The sequence below is a fragment of the Triturus cristatus genome, chromosome 9 (assembly GCF_964204655.1).
Source record: "Triturus cristatus chromosome 9, aTriCri1.1, whole genome shotgun sequence".
Classification (NCBI taxonomy): Eukaryota; Metazoa; Chordata; class Amphibia; order Caudata; family Salamandridae; genus Triturus; species Triturus cristatus.
In genome coordinates, this window is record NC_140592.1 from 771,935,170 (window position 1) to 771,955,685 (window position 20,516).

A 20,516-nucleotide genomic window follows, 5' to 3' on the forward strand; every position below is an offset into this window, starting at 1 on the left:
AGCGTAACAAGGACATGTCTGCATCCTCTCTATGAATGTGTGGCGAGTCATGACATGTGCACCTTCATGGCAAGGTGTGTGGGCTGTCCTAGTGTAATGTCATGTGACCTGTGGCTCTAGTGTTCCGCTACCAGTCTCTGCAATCGACATCCTACTTCTGCTGATGTGTGGGTGTATGTCACTCCTGTCTTGCGTCTGGCTGTTCACTTGCACTGGGACACAGCTAATCCCATGCCATGGCATGTGGAGGTTCTCAATCTCCGTGTGTAGCTGGGTCTTGGTACCTGCCAGCCATACGTGTCTAGGGCATGTGGCACATACCTGACTCCGTATGTTGCATATGTGTATAGACAGATTAACATGTGCTCTGGACAAATTATTTGTTGTTGTGGTGCACTCACTCTTCCTTGTCACTTCCAAATTACTGCAGAGCGCCGCCTCTTCCGCGACCAATTCCGGACTTGGCTGCCATGCGGGAGAATGATTGTATCCGGTGCTACCGCTTCCCCCAACCGTTGATTCTGGAGTTGACGGCGAGACTGGCACCAACCGCTGCACAGGTATCCTACGGCACTGACACCCAAGCTGAAGGTAATGGCAGCCCTACATTTTCTAGCCACGGGTACCTTTCAAAATACCATAGCTCATGTTGGTGGCATGTCCCAGAGCATGTTCTGCCGTGTGCTGCATGATTTCTTAGAGGCCATGTTGATTCACCTGGATGACTTCATACATTTTCCTACCCCTGAAATGTTGACTGGGGTCAAGCGTGGATTCTATGCCCTGGGAGGGATGCCCCATGTCATTGGGTCCATAGATGGGACACATGTTGCTTTGGTACCAGCAAAGGCAAAGGAGGTAGCGTAGCGGAATCGCAAGCACTACCACTCCATCAATGCCCTTGTGGTGTGTCTGTCCAACATGGTGATTTCACATGTCTGTGCTCGTTTTCCAGGATCAGCACACGATGCCTACATCATGAGGCTTAGCAGGATGCCTGAAATGATGACGCAGCTGCGCAACAAACGAGCATGTGTTGTTGGTGGGTACAGTCTGTCTGTCCTGTATTTTGCGTAGACTTCCAGCACGACCGCTTCTTCTGTTCTAACGATGTCCATGTGCTTCCCATGTAGGGGGCGCTGGCTATCCCAACATGCCATGGCTGATCACACCTCTCCGCAACCCCATCACGCCGGCCCAGCTCCGCTACAACACCGCCCATGGCCGGACAAGGCGAGTGATAGTGAGGACGTTTGGCCTGCTGAAGAGCCGATTCAGGTGCCTACACAAGACCGGCGGCGCACTCCCATATGCCCCGGCGAAGGTCTGCAAAATCTTCATGGTCTGCTGCATGCTGCACAACATGGCAGTTGAGAAAGCTGTGCCACTCATCCTGGATCAAGATGACGAGGACCATCCACCCGTGGAGGACGAAGGGCTTGGCAATGGGGCTAGTGATGTGGAGGATGTGGAGCCGCAAGAGGACATCCGGACTCGGCTCATACGCGACTTCTTTGCTTAGTGGTGAGTACCAGTGTCTGAGTGTGCACGCATTGGTCCCCGTGTGGCATGTGTTGTGATGTGTGTCTCCACCTGCATGTATGGCACGTGAGTCAGAGGTGTGTGTGGGTGTGTCACTGGAGTGATGGTGCCAGTGATGGTTGTATTTCCCCAGTCATAATTGTGACCTAGCATGTTGTCATCCATACATGTGTCGAGTAAATGCACATGCAAGTGGCTGTGCTTTTTGTGGCTGACTTCTTGTGTGTCTCTCTTCCCCAGGTACTTGCGCATGCCGTCTGCTGGTTGCATTGTTGTGGCACTGCTATTCCTCATGGACACGTCATCGTGTGCTGACTCAGCGTTACAGGCACGGACACGTTTGGAAGTCTCCTTAGGGTAAGGGATGTATCAGGGGTGTATTGGGTGTGGCAGTTGTTCACGATGTATGCACACTGCCCCTGTCGATGTTTGGTTCCTCTGCAGCCATGTTGCATCACCATGGTACACATGACATGCAGCTGGGTACACCTGAATAGATGGTCGGACTTGTTGACAGTCATCAGTGATGGGATAGTGGATTGTGATGATGGCATCAATGTGTGTAACACTGCCCTCGGACACATACGGTTTGCATTGGCTTGACATGCTGTGGGACTTATGGCAGGCTCTCCGTGAGCAGCTGTGGGTGTTTAGCTGTTAGCCGACACTTGTGTGCCACTTCCATGGCTATCACGCATTTGTGCTGCAGAAGGGGGGTGCCAGTGTTGGACACACATGTTACTCCACATGAAGTGTTCATGTGTACTTCAAGTTGCCTCTGCAATCCCGAAAACATGACTAATAAAGGTGTCCCTATGCCTCCAAGGTGCCTCTTCTCAGTCAATGCTGGTGTGTTGCCACGGTGCATCCAGCATGTCTGGCATGGTTTTCTGTGATAGTGGCTATGTGTCTATGTGTCGAGTAGCAAGATGCAAGCTGTGTGTGTGGGATGAGACTGTGTATTGTGCATGATGTCCATGACTGTGTGGGTATTGTGACATGTGCCATCCCCATGCATCCAACGTTGGCCAGGCCACCATTCTCTGCATCCACCGGACTCAAGCTTGCAGGACATGGTTCTGCCACCTGTCTACATATACCTGGGTGCCCCCCAGGACACTGGACATGATCCCTGACCTCTGCGCATGACTGTTGCTGTACTCAATATGTCTGTCAGCACGGTTGTGCGGCCACCCCCTCAGCTGGTTGGGCCTATCACGGGTGTGTATGGTGCTCCATGTCTGTCTTGCCTAATACACTGTGACCCGTGTGTCCTGTGCCAGACTCAGGCCCCAGGGTGTGGATGGTTGAAGTCAAAAGAGAACTCAGGCATGTGTAGACTTTAAAAGACACATGTAAGGTAATAATGCAACCAGCAGGCATCTTCTCTTCATGGTGTGACTTTTTATTTTAGTGGGGGGGGGGGGGGTATGACATGAGGGGCTTTTCGGGTGTTTGGAATCCAAAGTTCAGTAGGGGAGTTGGCGTCCTTGCCATTTGAAATCCTCAGAGTCCATGCCACAGTCTTTGTCAACATTGGTCAGACAGTGACCAGCAAGGCCATGTGGCAGAGAATGTCTTTTGATGCTGTGCTGCTGTTGCTCCAGTGGGCCAGGTGCCAGGCCAGGTGTCCTGGGAGATGGTGCTGTAGCGCCGACCCTCACGGTCTTTTCCGTGGACGACCCGCCCTCCTGCGGGGACCCTCAGAAGCAGGCCGTGACGATGATTGGGATTCTCCATCGGATGTTTCCTCCTCCTCCTCCTGATCCCTCCCTGTGGGTGGTGATGTTCTACGCCTTCTGGCACAGGGAGGGTTGCCCATGTTGTCGGCCATCCGACGGAGTGTATCGTGAATTCCCGTGTACGCCGTCACGAGCTCAGCCTGTCCGTCCTCCATCCTCCGTTGATGTTGCAGTAGACAGGCATGTAGCTCCGCATGTTGCTGGGCCTGCTGGGTCTTGATCCCCTCGAGGACGGACACAACCTGGGCCAGGCCCGTGGTGTCCTGCCGGTATGTGTCCAGGATGTTTCGGACATGGGAATATACTGGATCCCCAGCCAACTGGTCAGGCTAGCGCCTCCGCCGTCCTCCACTCCCACCACCCCTGCCCACTTGCACCTGGCCTGCCCTTGTGGGCACATCGGGTCTCCGGGACCCCTGAGGGGTGGCATTGGCGTTGTCGCCTGCCTCCTCCTGGGTGCCCGGGACACCTTGTCCCTCCTGGCCAGCCTGGCTGCTTTGTGGTGGTGGGGCAGGGATCCTGGGTGTCTCCTGGGATGTGGCAGGAGTGGGGGTGGTGGTTGGCCCCGTTTACCTGACGCAGGTGCTGCAGGTCGTTGGACACCAGAGGGGCCAGGTTGGTCGGGGTCGTCCACAGAGTGGTGAGAGTCGTCGCTGCCGGTGGGATCGGCCTCCCGCAGAGCCGGGCCCTGTGAGTCTTCCCCCCCAGTGTTGGGGGGTGAACCACGAGGTTGACCTGTGTGTGAGAGAGACAATGTTAATTTTGGTCCATGCAACATCCATGTTTCATCAGTTTCAAAGTTGGAACATTTCCTCTGGGAATTTGGATCTGTCTTGTATTCCACTCACAGTGCACTTGTGCATGGGTGTGTCCCTTGGGCACAGCTTTGGCGCCTTTAACTATGTGTGGCACAGTCTTACTTGCTGCATCAAGTGTGACTGCAGTCAGCAGTGGAGTGGGCAGGTGTGGCGAGCCGTGCATTGGCGCCTTCCGTGTTGCACTGTACGTGGGCACATGAAGTAGTTACACACACTTATATGATGCAGGTAGCTGTCGTTGTTCTCGTGCACAGGTTGTGACATGGCCCTGTGTTTTGCCATGGAGGAGAGGGGGGGTACTGGCACTGGCCACCCTTGTCTACATGCACGCAGTCCACCTGCTGACGAGCAGACATTCACACACACCACATGGCTGATTTGCTCTCCCTGTGTCTCCCTCCCTCTCTGTCCCCCTCTCCCTCCCTCTCTGTCCCCCTCTCCCTCCCTCTGTGTGTCAGCCTCCTCCCTCTGTCTGTCTCCCTGTGTCTCCCTCCCTCTCTGTCTCCCTCTCCCTCCCTCTGTGTGTCACCCTCTGTCACCTCAGCCCAGCTTCCTGGGCACACACTGTTAGCAGATCTTTGAATGGCCCTTGGCTTGTTGATGTGAGTTTGTTTCTGATCTCCAGGCACCCATTGGGTGTAGTGTGTGTCTCTGCGCTGCTGCTGTGGTGGTGTGTGCTGCCACTCTTTCACAATGTTGGCTGTTCATTAGCTGCTGTCATGTGCAAAACAGTGCCTTCACCCCCATGTGTTAATGCAAGGCGTCCGCCATTTGCTGGCGAGTCTTTCCTGTGTGGGGACACACTGTTTGTCTGGCTGTGACCTAGGCCATATGGGCAGAGGGCATTGTTGTCTGCTTCTGAGTTGCACTATGTGATTTTTTGGGCCCACCCTCCCGCCATCCGGGTTACCGTGTCATGTGTTGGTGTCTTCTGTGGCCTGTGACTTGACATTGTCCAGCTGGGTGCATGGGGCATGGTGGCGCCAGTGGCATGTGCATGTTCATGGAGTGTGGTTGAGTCATGCGATAGCTTGGGGTGGTTGCGTGCCTGTTTGTGAGTTTGGTTGTGGATGACGTTCCCCCCATGTGAGGTGCGTTGTTTGTGTACTCACCCGGGTCTCGGAGTCCTCCTAATCCTGCGACTGCCTCCACCGGCAGTATGGCCATCACCCTCTCCTCCCAGGGATGGTAGTGTACGGGTCTGCGGGACGGCCCTCCTCCAGTGACGTTGGCCTGGTTGTGTTCATCCGTCATCTTGGCTCGGACCCTCCTCCGCAGATCGTACCACCTGGCTTGGCATTCCTGCTTGTTCCTTCTGGTGTCCGCAACAGCATTCACAGCATCGACGATAGTCTGCCACACGGCTGTTTTTTCTGAAATGCTGGTCTGTCTGACCAATGTTCCAAAGAGCTGTGGCTCGACTCTGAGGATTTCATCGACAAGGACCTCCAACTCTCGGTTACTGAACTTTGGATTCTTGTTAGTGGGCATGGTGAGGGGTGTGGGTGTGGATGGTGGGGGGGCGGGTGGGTGTGGATGCTTGTGGGTGTGTGGGTGTGGTTGTGCAGGTGTGTGTGTGAATGTGATGATGGGGTGTTTGTGAAGGTGGTTGTGTGAAGGTGTGCAAGTGTAAGGTGTGGTGAAGCTTCTAGTTTGGTGCTGTAGGTTGTCTGTGGGGTCTGGCAGCAGTGAGTCTGTTGCAAAGGCTCATGGTTTGTGTGTGTGGGCCCTTTTTATTGGTCCATTGGTGGGTGTGGCTGTGTTTAAAGTTTGGGTGGGTGTGTTATAAGGAGTGGTGGTGTTTTGGGCCTCTGTTTGTTTTTGGCAGTCGCAGGTCAGTCAATGTGTTGTTTTGGTAGTTGTTGGACATGTTTTGTGGCTTTGTGCCATTCGAATGGTGTATTCTTGTGTCGTTTTGGTTTGTCCTGGTTGTGTACGTGCGTTTTTTGGCGTGTATACGGTGTGTACATGGCCCATTTTGTTGTACAGTGCTGTCCTTGTGTGTGGCTTGGTACGAGTCGTACATTCGGTTGTGATGGGGTCTGGGGTGCGCTCCGTCCTTGGGATGTTGTGGTGGGGGTACGCTCCATGCATACGCGGGTGGGGGTACGACTGTGACGTACATGGGTGTAGGTACACGGGGGTACGACATGTACAGGGATGTACATACACGGGTGGGGCTTCGACACGTACACGGGTGTACATACACGAGGGGGTACGACACGTACAGGGGTGGGGGTAGGACTCGAACGTACAGGGGTGTACATACACGGTGGTACGACATGTACAGGGGTGGGGGTACGACGCGAATGTACAGGGGTATACATACACGTGGTACGACACGTACAGGGGTGGGGGTAGGACTCGAACGTACTGGGGTGTACATACACGGTGGTACGACACGTACATGGGTGGGGGTACTACTCGAACGTACAGGGGTGTACATACACGGTGGTACGACACGTACAGGCGTGGGGGTAGGACTCGAACGTACTGGGGTGTACATACACGGGTGGGGCTTCGACACGTACACGGGTGTACATACACGAGGGGGTACGACACGTACAGGAGTGGGGGTAGGACTCGAACGTACTGGGGTGTACATACACGGTGGTACGACACGTACACGGGTGGGGGTACTACTCGAACGTACAGGGGTGTACATACACGGTGGTACGACACGTACAGGGGTTGGGGTAGGACTCGAACGTACTGGGGTGTACATGCACGGGTGGGGCTTCAACACGTACACGGGTGTACATACACGAGGGGGTACGACACGTACTGGGGTGTACATACACGGTGGTACGACACGTACATGGCCCATTTTGTTGTACAGTGCTGTCCTTGTGTGTGGCTTGGTACGAGTCGTACATTCGGTTGTGATGTTGGGGTCTGGGGTGCGCTCCGTCCTTAGGATGTTGTGGTGGGTGTACGCTCCATGCATACGCGGGTGGGGGTACGACTGTGACGTACACGGGTGTAGGTACACGGGGGTACGACATGTACAGGGGTGTACATACACGGGTGGGGCTTCGACACGTAAACGGGTGTACATACACGAGGGGGTACGACACGTACAGGGGTGGGGGTAGGACTCGAACGTACTGGGGTGTACATACACGGTGGTACGACACGTACAGGGGTGGGGGTACGACTCGAACGTACAGGGGTGTACATACACGGTGGTACGACATGTACAGGGGTGGGGGTACGACGCGAACGTACAGGGGTATACATACACGGTGGTACGACACGTACAGGGGTGGGGGTAGGACTCGAACGTACTGGGGTGTACATACACGGTGGTACGACACGTACACGGGTGGGGGTACTACTCGAACGTACAGGGGTGTACATACACGGTGGTACGACACGTACAGGGGTGGGGGTAGGACTCGAACGTACTGGGGTGTACATACACGGGTGGGGCTTCGACACGTACACGGGTGTACATACACGAGGGGGTACGACACGTACAGGAGTGGGGGTATGACTCGAACGTACTGGGGTGTACATACACGGTGGTACGACACGTACACGGGTGGGGGTACTACTCGAACGTACAGGGGTGTACATACACGGTGGTACGACACGTACAGGGGTCGGGGTAGGACTCGAACGTACTGGGGTGTACATGCACGGGTGGGGCTTCGACACGTACACGGGTGTACATACACGAGGGGGTACGACACGTACTGGGGTGTACATACACGGTGGTACGACACGTACAGGGGTGGGGGTAGGACTCGAACGTACAGGGGTGTACATACACGGTGGTACGACACGTACACGGGTGGGGGTACTACTCGAACGTACAGGGGTGTACATACACGGTGGTACGACACGTACAGGGGTGGGGGTACGACTCGAACGTACAGGGGTGTACATACACGGTGGTACGACACGTACAGGGGTGGGGGTACGACACGAACGTACAGGGGTGTACATACACGGTGGTACGACACGTACAGGGGTGGGGGTAGGACTCGAACGTACTGGGGTGCACATACACGGTGGTACGACACGTACACGGGTGGGGGTACTACTCGAACGTACAGGGGTGTACATACACGGTGGTACGACACGTACAGGGGTGGGGGTAGGACTCGAACGTACTGGGGTGTACATACACGGGTGGGGCTTCGACACGTACACGGGTGTACATACACGAGGGGGTACGACACGTACTGGGGTGTACATACACGGTGGTACGACACGTACAGTGGTGGGGGTGGGACTCGAACGTACTGGGGTGTACATACACGGTGGTACGACACGTACACGGGTGGGGGTAGGACTCGAACGTACTGGGGTGTACATACACGGGTGGGGCTTCGACACGTACACGGGTGTACATACACGAGGGGGTACGACACGTACTGGGGTGTACATACACGGTGGTACGACACGTACAGGGGTGGGGGTACGACTCGAACGTACAGGGGTGTACATACACGGTGGTACGACACGTACACGGGTGGGGGTACTACTCGAACGTACAGGGGTGTACATACACTGTGGTATGACACGTACAGGGGTGGGGGTACGACTCGAACGTACAGGGGTGTACATACACGGGTGGGGCTTCGACACGTACACGGGTGTACATACACGAGGGGGTACGACACGTACTGGGGTGTACATACACGGTGGTACGACACGTACAGGGGTGGGGGTAGGACTCGAACGTACTGGGGTGTACATACACGGTGGTACGACAGGTACACGGGTGGGGGTAGGACTCGAACGTACTGGGGTGTACATACACGGGTGGGGCTTCGACACGTACACGGGTGTACATACACGAGGGGGTACGACACGTACTGGGGTGTACATACACGGTGGTACGACAAGTACAGGGGTGGGGGTAGGACTCGAACGTACTGGGGTGTACATACACGGTGGTACGACACGTACACGGGTGGGGGTAGGACTCGAACGTACTGGGGTGTACATACACGGGTGGGGCTTCGACACGTACACGGGTGTACATACACGAGGGGGTACGACACGTACTGGGGTGTACATACACGGTGGTACGACACGTACAGGGGTGGGGGTAGGACTCGAACGTACTGGGGTGTACATACACGGTGGTACGACATGTACACGGGTGGGGGTACTACTCGAACGTACAGGGGTGTACATACACGGTGGTACGACACGTACAGGGGTGGGGGTACGACTCGAACGTACAGGGGTGTACATACACGGTGGTACGACACGTACAGGGGTGGGGGTAGGACTCGAACGTACTGGGGTGTACATACACGGGTGGGGGTTCGACACGTACACGGGTGTACATACAGGGGGGGTGTACATACACGGGGAGTACGACTCGGATGTATGGGTGCTGGGGGGAGTGTTGGGCGTGTATGCGGGCACATGTCTCCATGGTTGCTATGGGAGTTCGGTGCGGACGGTGTTTTTACCATACGCTTGTAAGATCGGACGCACGGGTTGGATCGTGATTCCTCGGTCGGACTTCACTTTTCACATTTGTACGGTAAATCGTCCGAGGACGTGTCGGACACATTTTCCGACCCGAGGACGTGTGCGGAATAATTCCCAAGGCGGTTCGTATGGACTTTTTACCGTGCGAATCGTGATTGCCAGTTTGTACGGCACTTGTACGATTCGTACGGTAAAAAGACCGGATACGAGTCGTACGGGCCATTTTTTTACCGGATCGTGATCGGCACCAAAATGTGGGTATTTTACTACATTAAATACCAGAATACATCACAGGAATTTCCTCCACCATATTATACTTCTGTGGAGGACATTTAAGCGGTGGATTTTCTCCTGGATTTATGATCTCCTCCATAAATCTAAGGATTTTCCATTACAGTCTAACTTTAAAATTATGTCCCTTATGCCTGTTTTAAAAAATGTTTCCGGAAGGTGATAAAAGGCTTTCTTGATAGGTATCAAGACATATCATATACTGAACATTGTGCCTTCAAACTATCCAGCTTACTTGGAATGTTAGATGTGTGCAGCAGATCACCCATAATTTGAAAAAAACTTCATTTTTAGGTGAAGCCTAGACAGCGATTGAGCTGTCTCTCTGAGACATGATGGATATACTTTGTGGGCTTACAGCCCGCTCACTGCTTTCATTTGTTAATGTCAGTGTCCTTTAAAAATCCTTGCTTCTGAGTGGTTAATCTTTCCTCTTTGTCCCACCTTTTCATTAATTGGTTACTTCCATGGAGCAGTGCCCTACTACTTTTTACTTTGTTCAAGAGCACTGCAAATGAGTACACGCCAAGACTCCAAATCACATAATTATATAGAGCGCTTTCGACACAAAGGTATTCAAGTGCTTTACATTAGTGCACTGGAAGAATAAATGATTTGCCCAGAATGTTAAGCCAATGCCGAGATTCGAACCTGGTTCCTTCAAATCCAAAGGCTGCAGCTCTGGTTGTTACACCACATCTGCTCTCCAAATATTACCTTGGGAGACAGTTACTTTAAGGTCTGGCAGATTATATGGCCAACATACTATATTGGTAATTTAAGTAGTGACTGAACATCAAAACATAAACATATTTCATTAGAAAATACTGCTGTAAAGATTATGTGAGGTTTAACACAGCACAGAATCTGCCCTCACTCACATTTTGGATGACATCTTGTTAATGTTAGACCACAATGAAGCATAGCTCCTGATTCTCCTTGACCTTTCGTCAGCCTTCGACACTGTTAACCACGACAATCTCTTATCCAGCCTTGAACATAGGATGGGCTTCTCAGGGCCGGTATTGCGATGGTTTACGTCCTTCCTCCATAGTAGATCACAAAAAGTCAATAAAGCAATCCCTATCCCAGCCCTCCTCAGTCTCGGTGGGTGTTCCCCAGGGGTCGGCACTATCACTGATACCCTTCAATTTATTCCTAGAGCCCTTGGCAAATGCTCTGAATGCCGCGAACATCCTCTTCCATATGTATGCGGATGACACTCAACTCTATCTGAAAATCACCTCCCCTGAAGACTTCGTCTCACTCAACTCTACCCTTTTGGATAATCAAAACTCGCTAACTGACAACCGCCTCATGCTCAACACCTCCAAAACTGAATTATTTTTAGAGTTTTATATAGCGCGAACTAGACCCGAGACATTGGGTATCAGATTTCTTTACATAAGCACCAGTTTCGTTACAGATGAACACATTCATGTTTGTCAGGCACGGGGAGACCAAGTGATTTCTCCAGAATCACAGGGTGTTGAGCATCGTTGCCGAGACTCAAACCCCGTTCCCCAGCTTCGAGGTCGACTGCTCCAGCCCTAAGGCCACATCCTCTCCTCAAATTACGATAACACACAAGAATGAAAATAAACTTGAATGGCATTGATGGTAACGTTGTTAGAAAACCAAAGGTACTCAAGCACTTTACATGAGCACACAGGGAGATTAAATCATTTGCCCAGAATGTTGAGCCACATGTGGTGCATTTTCACATGCATTTGTGTAATTAACAACCCTCTTCGGGCCTCATTACAATGACGGTCGGACGCTGCGAGATGGAGACTGTCTGACATGTAGTTAGCGGTTCCACCTGCCATATTATGATACGACCGCTGTGAAGGCGGTCAGAAACATGCAGTTACTATTGTGGCTTGTGCTGCGACCCTGAAAAAGGCTGCAGCACAGGACACAGTAGAGAAAGCCATGTTTAAAAACACCAATGCACCGTGTGGCAGACACCATGTGGTGCCTGGCACTCGGTGCATGGATGTTCGGGGGGCACCACGTGCCCCTCTGGCCATTAGCAAGGGCCCACGGGGGACAGGGGCCCTAGTAGAGGCCCCCAAAGTCAATTTCTGACAGCCTTTCTATGGCAGTGGGACCATCATGAAAATGCTGTGTGAAATGGACTTCGTAATCCCTATGGTGGTGCCTGCGCAGGCACCGCCTTCATTGTAGGTATTACTGTTCGACCACCGCCCCACGGGTTCCTTGACAGAAACCGGTCCTAGGAAGCTTGTTTCTGGTCCAGGGAAGGCATGGCTTGGCAGTTCGGGCTGGACTGTTCTTATGAGGCACAGTGTCAGACTGATTTGCATATGGCCATGTCTGAACTGGGGTGGCAGAGTGGGCTAAAGAACGGTGATGGATCAAACCCAGATCTGTTGACTGGGTGTGAGTGTTTGATTGGTTCTGATGCTCCGTCCATTACTACACCCTTTTGTACCACGGGTTCCTTGAGCCTGTTGGAGGTGGTGGTCCTTCCCCCGCCTGCCGCATTCTGACCGCTGGTATCCAAATCCGGCGGTCGGACCGTGGTCCTGGATGTTGGTGGCAGTCCGCCCACCATCATAATGAGGGCCATAGTGTTCAGACTCCATATGCAGAATCAGGTGTACTTCTTACATGGCGGCCCCTGTCACAGTAACCTGGTGTGGCAAAAAAACAATGGCAAAACTAGTAGGTCTGCATTGGCATCCAAAAGGTAAGACTTATCGGCTATGCAAATGTTTTTTATTATCATGTGCGGTATGTACTTCTGAAAAGCTAACTTATGAACTGAGACTGCTGACATGTATGATCTTGCTTTCATGCGGGACACACCTGTTTGCTAGTTTCTACAATACATAATAAAATATGGGCCTCATTTACAAGGCCATTGCGCCACCGGTGCATCACTTTTTTTGACGCACCAGTGCCCAGGATGCTTGCTCATATTTACAAGACCACATAAAGTCATCCGGCATGACTTTTCAGGGCTTTGTAAATATGGGCCTCTTTCAAGCATTCTCTGCCTGAAAGGGGCATTCCAAAATTGTTTCTTTTTTTTCTATAAACAGAATCATTTTAAATTTTACATTTGAAAGAGGAAGTGGACTCTACTGGACAATACATATAAATTAGTAAAAATGAAGCAAAGGTAATTTAGCATTTTTTATTTTTATTTTGCCAATAAACAGAAAGAACACAAACTGGTGAATTCATATCACACAGGATCCCAAGCCAGTAAATGAAAGACAGACTATTAAAGACAAGTAGCAAGCCTTGTTCTTAAAAAGGCATATTTTAATATTTCAGAACTCCGCAATCATATTCACACTGACAGCAAATGGTATATGGGAAAATAAACAAACAACTTCATACACAATTGCAGTGTTTGTCAAGCCATATTCATGAAAACAATATATGTTACGTGATTTAAAAAATAACCAACATTTTACCTCCCTAAAATTTCAAACAAAGCCGTCTTCTGGGAAAATATTTTTTATCTGGCAATCTTGAAATAATTTCACTATTTATTTTTCAAATTCAAATTGCTGTGCAAAACCTTTCATCAACTCTGCATTTCCTTAACAAATAGAGTAAAAAAAAACAAATCCCCAGAAGGAAAATGATTAGGTCACGAACACTAGAAATAAGGATAGTCACAACAAAAATTCCATGGTGTGGAAGCATCAATTTATTTAAATTATGCAGTAAACTTACTTTTATTAAACAGGAAACAGTAAATGAATCAAATAACATTCCGTAGCGGTGCGTTCTAAATGTCATGGATGAGGAAAGTTGGTGTAACCAATTCTAACCAATACTGGTTGCTGCCTCCACTTCAAATCCATTTATTTATATCAATCAGGCCACTCATAGACTTTGACATTTTTTATTTTTTAGCTTTCTTCTGATGTAATATGTTTATAATCTCATATTGATTGGATTATCCTCCTGTGTTACAATTATTTCTGAATTAGTAAATTTTCAATATTTTTGCTAATACTAGCAAACTGAAAATGAAAAATTATCTATGATTACTTCTTTTTGCTAATGATTGTTGGGCCTTTTTAGATTATTTTTCATGGATATTAATTTGAAAATATCCACTCTTTACCCAATCAGGCATTTAGACCAATTTATGTGTCCGAAACGGAGAAAGATAGAAAGAGAGAAAGAGAGCGAAAGAAAGAATAGAAAGTGTGTTTCATGTCCATAGATACAATAAAATAAAAATCTAGCAAACGTGTTGTGTGGAGTTAAAATGACAGTCAATTCACTTTTGTGAAATTTACAAAAAGTGAATTAAATATTACTATTGTATTTGCATATGTTTTGTGTTAAATTAAATTAGCTTTTTTTTCATTGGGGGATTTAAAAAAAAATCCTCTGGCGTGTAACACAAAAGCTTTCAACTATAGCATTCTTACAAGCTCTTAGGCCACAGCCAATTTTGTACATTGATTCTCATGACACTTTCTTTCATAAACTGGTGATAAAGACTAAGGGCCATATTACTAGTACGGCGGTCCATAGGTCCGCCGTACTCATAGTGATCCGACCACTGCCACACTGCGGGCCCATCCGCAGTATTACGAGTTGGGCGGTCGAACCCCCACAGGACCACTGGGTCCGCCGGGGATTCAGGATTCCGCGGCAATTGTGCAGCAATCAGGGAGCTGCAATATGCTGGCGGTGTCTCTGCGACACCGTAGAGTATATTACGAGTTACCTGTCCGCCGCACACCATGAAGACGGTGGTAGAGAGGCAACAAAGGGTCTCTAACAGGTCCCCGTGCAGCTCCTGGGCCTTGGGGTGCATGCAGGGGGGCACATGTTGTTCCCACCCTGGAATTGCACCCCCATTCCTGCACGGTGTGGCATGCATGCCACACCGTGCAGGAACGTGCTGCAGGCACTGTCATGGTGGCAGACTGTATGTTAGGCTCTCATACGAGCCTAACAGACCAAGGCCATGAGACCGCCACAGCCCGCCCGCCCAACCAGTATTAAACGCGAAATGCTGCGAGTAAGCGACCACTGCTTTGGCGGTCCTCCAGTGGACGGCACAGTGGCAGTGCAGCTGGAACACCACCAAAGTTGTAATAAGGCCCAATTGCATGCTTAATGCCATTAAAAAAATATTTTCAATGTGTTGCTATGTAGAAATGCCGATAATACTCTTGGCCATATCTAGAGTTTGGAAGATGATACTCTGTCCATCACGTGGCAGCAGACTGTACATCCGCCACCCTGCCTGACTACCATCCACCAAATTTAGAGATCACCACTGGCCCAGCAGTGATATCTGTACCTTTAAAAGAACCACTGTCATGATAGTTCCTCTCAGGGGTGAAAAAGATTAGAGGATGTCCACCATCTATTTTTTAACAACCATCAAGCAAATTAATAACATGTTTTTCTCTAAAACAAACTTCCTAAACTACTGGCCTCCACGCCCATTTTTTTTCCTGAGTGTGGTGGGGGGTCATTATTTGATTTTTCTGTTGACTAACAAAAAAAGGACATCACACTGTCCTTCCTAAAGAGGGTGGGCGGTGCAATGCCCTTCCTCTGAGGGCCCCTAATGTGTGGGCTCTTGCAGGAAGCTTTACATTAACGGAATCAATTAGGGCTCTGTCAAAGGAAATCTTGCTATCCACCTGACCCTAAATAGAGCAGGAGGATGGTCAGTTTGGCAGACAGGGTACACCGTCAAGTTTGTGATGGAGCACCCTATAATTCAGCCCCTCTGTCTAAATACGTCTTTGTGCACATAAATCTCCTCTAAATCAACAGAAATTGCATTTAATGCCCTCATATAAGAAACAACCTTGTAAGTGCATATTCAAATAATACAGTCAAAGATCTAATTGGACTGTATCACAATGAATAAGACTGTGTGCTCCTTACAGTCCTGTTGGTTTTGTTCTGTTGCCTTAATGGATGACTCATTTCTTATGTAGTATGAGATAAAATACCCTTCTAGAAGAAAGTCTGCCCGCTGTGCATATCCAAATGAACTGCATTACAAGAGTCAATCGGCTATAACAGAGGATATGTACTATTTACAAAATGTCGCTCATCAGGGGGCTTTTTGCAGATCAGTCTCTCGAGACGACAGGTATCAGGCTGCTCTGTTTACTTCATTAGCGTCTGCTTTTGGCTCACTGAATGGCATCTTGTTAAAGTATAATCTGAAAGAATGAAACACTAGGGGTAATGATTAACTCCACCTTGCACTAAAATTAAATGCCGGCTTGTTTTTGACCATTTTAGTGCCCAGGCCCATTTCATTTGACATCCAGCTGGGAAATGAAGAAACGAGTATAATCAAAAGGCACCCACCCCGAAGACTTCAAGTAAGCGGAATTTAACAGACTTCATGAGAATTGACTTGGATTTAACGTAACGTGCCAGTCTACCGTTCACTGCAAGGCACGTTGCTAGGTTAGTGCATTGTGGGAACTAAGAATGCGTGCTGCCGGAAACTACCTGAACGTAGCTGCTTGCACGGCCATGAGTGGTCCAATGTGTGTATCCTGCCTTAGCGTTTAATACCGGAAGTAATCCGGTACCTTTTGCAGCAACACGATTGGAAAAAGAAGGCTATGAGCAGCTGTATACCACGAATATATTGGAATTGTTTGTATTTATTACTAACTCTCTATTGGGATGTGGCATTATTTTTTCTTGATATCTCCCTTGTAAAAAGACTCAACAGTTCCTAATTTGTTTTTCAGCCCCTTCCCTTAGCACCCAGTTCTCCAGGTTTTACATAATTCCATTTTTTTTGCTGGGTTTACCGGTTCTTTGGCACACCCATGTGGCTCTTTCTTCCTATTTACCTCTTATCCAGGGCAACTGGAATGAAGTGGCAAGGGAGGAAAAAATTATGCAGCAGGGTTAATTAAATTATGCATAAAAAAAAGGTAATTTATGCAACTCAATGCAGTACATTTTATTGCAGTATTACTTCAATATTTAGTCATTTTTTCAATGTTAACACTGTCTGGGCACAGGTTGTACCACTTTAAACATCTAAATTTAGCTATCATCAAAAGAAATTACCTGTCACACCACAATAAAAGGCCTGCCACCGAGCAGTAATGCGTTCATTTTTAGTTACTTTTGAAGAAAGTCAGATAATAATCTGGCAGGAATCTAGTCCAGGTCGGAAAAATCCCCCGGCAAAATATTTTCAGCTACAAGCGTCCAGCAAGTAAATAGTGATGCAACATTCTGAAATGGGAACTTTTGTGAACTTTGCACAACATGAAATTCAGGATCAATACTAAATTTAGAACGTGCCCAATAAAAAGACAAAAATTCAATGCAATAACATAAATCATCTATACCATCAAATACTTTTTCATCCTTCTACATTGAAGACGGACCCCATCCTGCCAAGACAAAAATGTACATTTACATAAAGTGTCCCCGTATTCTCCTGAAGCAGTATTATTTTGGTTGCAGAACTGAGTCACTGCTTTTTGACTTCTTTGCACGCCATATTAATTGCCACAAGTACCTGTAACCCTCTAACACCCTGCAGCAGTAAAGCAGACATGCATGGCAGCACTTTCACACCGGCAATCTCCTCTGAGTTTCTAATAATTCCTTTTTAAATTCTTTACTTAGCTCGTGTCTTGTAATTTGCACGATATCATTATCATGTGCCCCTGAATGATGCCTGGTTATGGGTGTATCTGGCTTGGCCAGTCTGTGAGTCTGTCTCATGACCCCTTAAAGTTGCCACTGGAACTCCTACTTCCTCAACTGAAATCCCAGTTACTACCCATATACTGGCCTCTCTGCATGCATCCATACCCATTTCAGAATTGAAAAACCAGAATACAATCTACTCTTGTCTCACCCTTTTAGGGCAACAGGTTGTATTTAATGCCTGTTATAGACGTGGTAATAGGCCTTAATTTGGTCTATTGCTGGAATCTATGTGGCGTTTCAGTTCCATGAGGCCGGCACTGCGTCTTGTAATCCTTACCACATGTCCATAACAGGCATTAAATACAACCTGTTGCCCTAATAGGGTGAGCGAATCCATTCCCCTTACATAACACATACACAGCTCCTCAACAATTGAGACGGCTGGATCCTTTCATCCTGAAGAAAGCTATCCAACCCTTTTGGGCGTCACAGGCTGAAACATGTCGACCGACCACTCACCAGGTGCTCTGGACCTATAATTATCCAATTCAGCACTGCCCACTTTTTTAACCTTATCCCTCCCCTGCGAAAATAAAAACAAACTACACAGGGGAGAAGATATTTTTTATGATTTTTCATTTTTCCAACACGTTTCCACTCACGATTGTCACACACTAGACAGTCTCCCTCCTGGTGGAGGATGATGAACACCTGTAGAACAGGACACTCAGGTGCCAAGACCCTATGATGATTCATCCCACTAAATCAAATAAGCGGAGAACCAAGATATACCTAAGATATACCTCTGCTGTGACAGTGTGGCTGAGGGTTCTCATCAGAAAATTTCCAAGAGACTCTGGAAAATGACCTAAGTGATTCATTCTTTTTGATTATTTAAGTACTGGCTTGGGAAGCTTAATGAATCCCTGCTTCTCTCTCCCTCTTCCTGTTTTTTGCAATGGAATCGGCAGCCAGCAAGCACAAGTCTCTGCATAGGGCAGCACCACCCTCCATTTTGGGTTGAGGACTCACTTTGGATCCCCTCCAATCCAGCAGGGGGCTTGATTTATTAACCAAACTCAACTATAGGTGAAGGATAAGCTTTGGGGGTCCACAAATCCATCAGAGACTTGTGCTCTAATGTAAAGGAAACTGAAGCACGTGGAGCACCTATGGGATGCTGAGTCCAATTTGGGGAAAACACAGGGCCAGCCCAAAAAATAAAATAGGAGCTGAAGGCCCGAAGGTGTAGCATGCGTGCCTTAGATCCTGCTGAAAGCAAGGAAAATGCCCCATTACTGCTGTAAGGTTCGTAAAAATCTGATCATAACTGGTATTTTGTGGGTTTCTATGGCCCCTGATGTCATTGCACCTGCTACACCATTATTAGCCACATCTCTGAGGATGTCACAGCTTTCCACAAAGTGTGAGGCCTTTTTTTCCTATGAAAGTGACAAGGTTACTCAAGGTCAGTGGATTATGCTTTATCCCAACTGCTGGACAGTGCTGAGGCCTTAGAGCAATGTTCGCTTCTCTATAAGATGACTATCAGGCCCTGTACAAACAATATTCCAAATGGTTATTCCATAGCATGGATTAACGCTGGAGTCAACTTCCTAGAAACATATGGGGCTGAGTGAGTGCCTCCGCGGTCTGGTTACCCGACCCCCTGTATCACTTTGGTTTATCGACCATCAGAAGTGGGGACGGGGGGCTAGGATTCCCGAGTGCTTTCTGAGGGCCTGCGTGTGAGAAAGTGCCATCTTTCTTGCATGGTATGCCCCCACTTTTTGCTAAATTGCTGAATGTACTTCGATTGAGTGTACCCTGGGTTCCTGCCAATCAGGTGCCCAGGGCCTATGTTCCTTCCTTAAACCACACAAACTCCCAATTGGCAAACCCTAGCCACATGTCAGCCCCTAGTAAATGGTACCCTAGGTACCCAGGGCCTTGTGGCCAGGGAAGGCCTCTAAGGGCTGCAGCACTCATTGTGCCACCCTCAGAGGCCCTGTATCCTTACACACACACTGCCCTTGCAGGCTGAGTGTCTGGGTGCAGGACAAAACAAAGAGTCGACATGGCACACATCACTGTGTACCATGCCCATCACCTACACTGCCAAGGCATATGTCAGCCACCCCTCTAGCTGGGTGCATTACGCCTATGGTGTGGGCACAGGAGCAGGAGCCCTGTGCCCCTACAGTACCCGGGTCCATTCCTGGGCACTGTAAGTGCAGTGCTGTCATTTAAGAATACATGGTGCTGAGAGCTTGTCAAACACGAGCTCCACAGCACCATATTGGCAACACTGAAGCCTGGGAAGTTTGGTATCAAACTTCTCAGCACATTGAACCCACACTGATGCCAGTGTAGGATTTAATGTACTAAGCACCCCAGAGGGCATCTTAGAGATGCCCCCTTACAGCTAACTTACAATCCACGTCTGCTCTGAGGCTGCCCAGGCTGCCACACAGCAGACACGTTGCTGGACCCCTGGGTGGGAGAGCCCCTGCTCTCCCGGGCCTGCAACAATGCACATCCTGGGTGAGGTGAGAAATCTCCTCCCCCAGGATGAGCAAAGGGAAGCTTCAAAGGCATGCCGCCATTTGGAGTTTCCCCAGGCCACTGCAACCCCCCACTCTGGCGGGAAGCTTGGCCGGAAACCCCATACAAGGACAGGGGATGTGCCAGCCTGCCCACCCCACCCCTCAGGTGGGGGAGGCGAGGTGAAGCACATCTCCGGGCTCTCGCCATCTTGAAGATGGGAGGCCCTACCCTATCAGGATTAGGCTACTGCCCCCCTCCCACAGGAGAGAGGCAGGATAGGGGGTGTACCCACCCCAGGACAAGGACCCATTGGTCCCTGGCCTTCACCTACCTGTAACGCCCCTAAATCTAGTATTTAGGGGCACCCTGAACCTTCCTTCCTTAGATTCCAGATAGAAAATTACAAGAAGAGCAAGAAGAACAAAGACCTGCCCTGCAGCTGCTAAAAAGAGAA

General features: G+C 49.3%; 1 protein-coding gene across 1 annotated transcript in view; it reads left to right on the forward strand.

Annotated features, from left to right (window-relative positions):
- The window catches only part of CCDC198 (coiled-coil domain containing 198), a 191,144-nt gene that overhangs the window by 37,864 nt on the left and 132,764 nt on the right, over window positions 1-20,516 (forward strand). Inside the window, exon 2 of the mRNA XM_085628005.1 lies at window positions 16,127-16,209. Within this exon, the coding sequence (XP_085484131.1) occupies window positions 16,127-16,209 (83 nt within the window). The remainder of the gene's footprint in view (window positions 1-16,126; window positions 16,210-20,516) is intronic.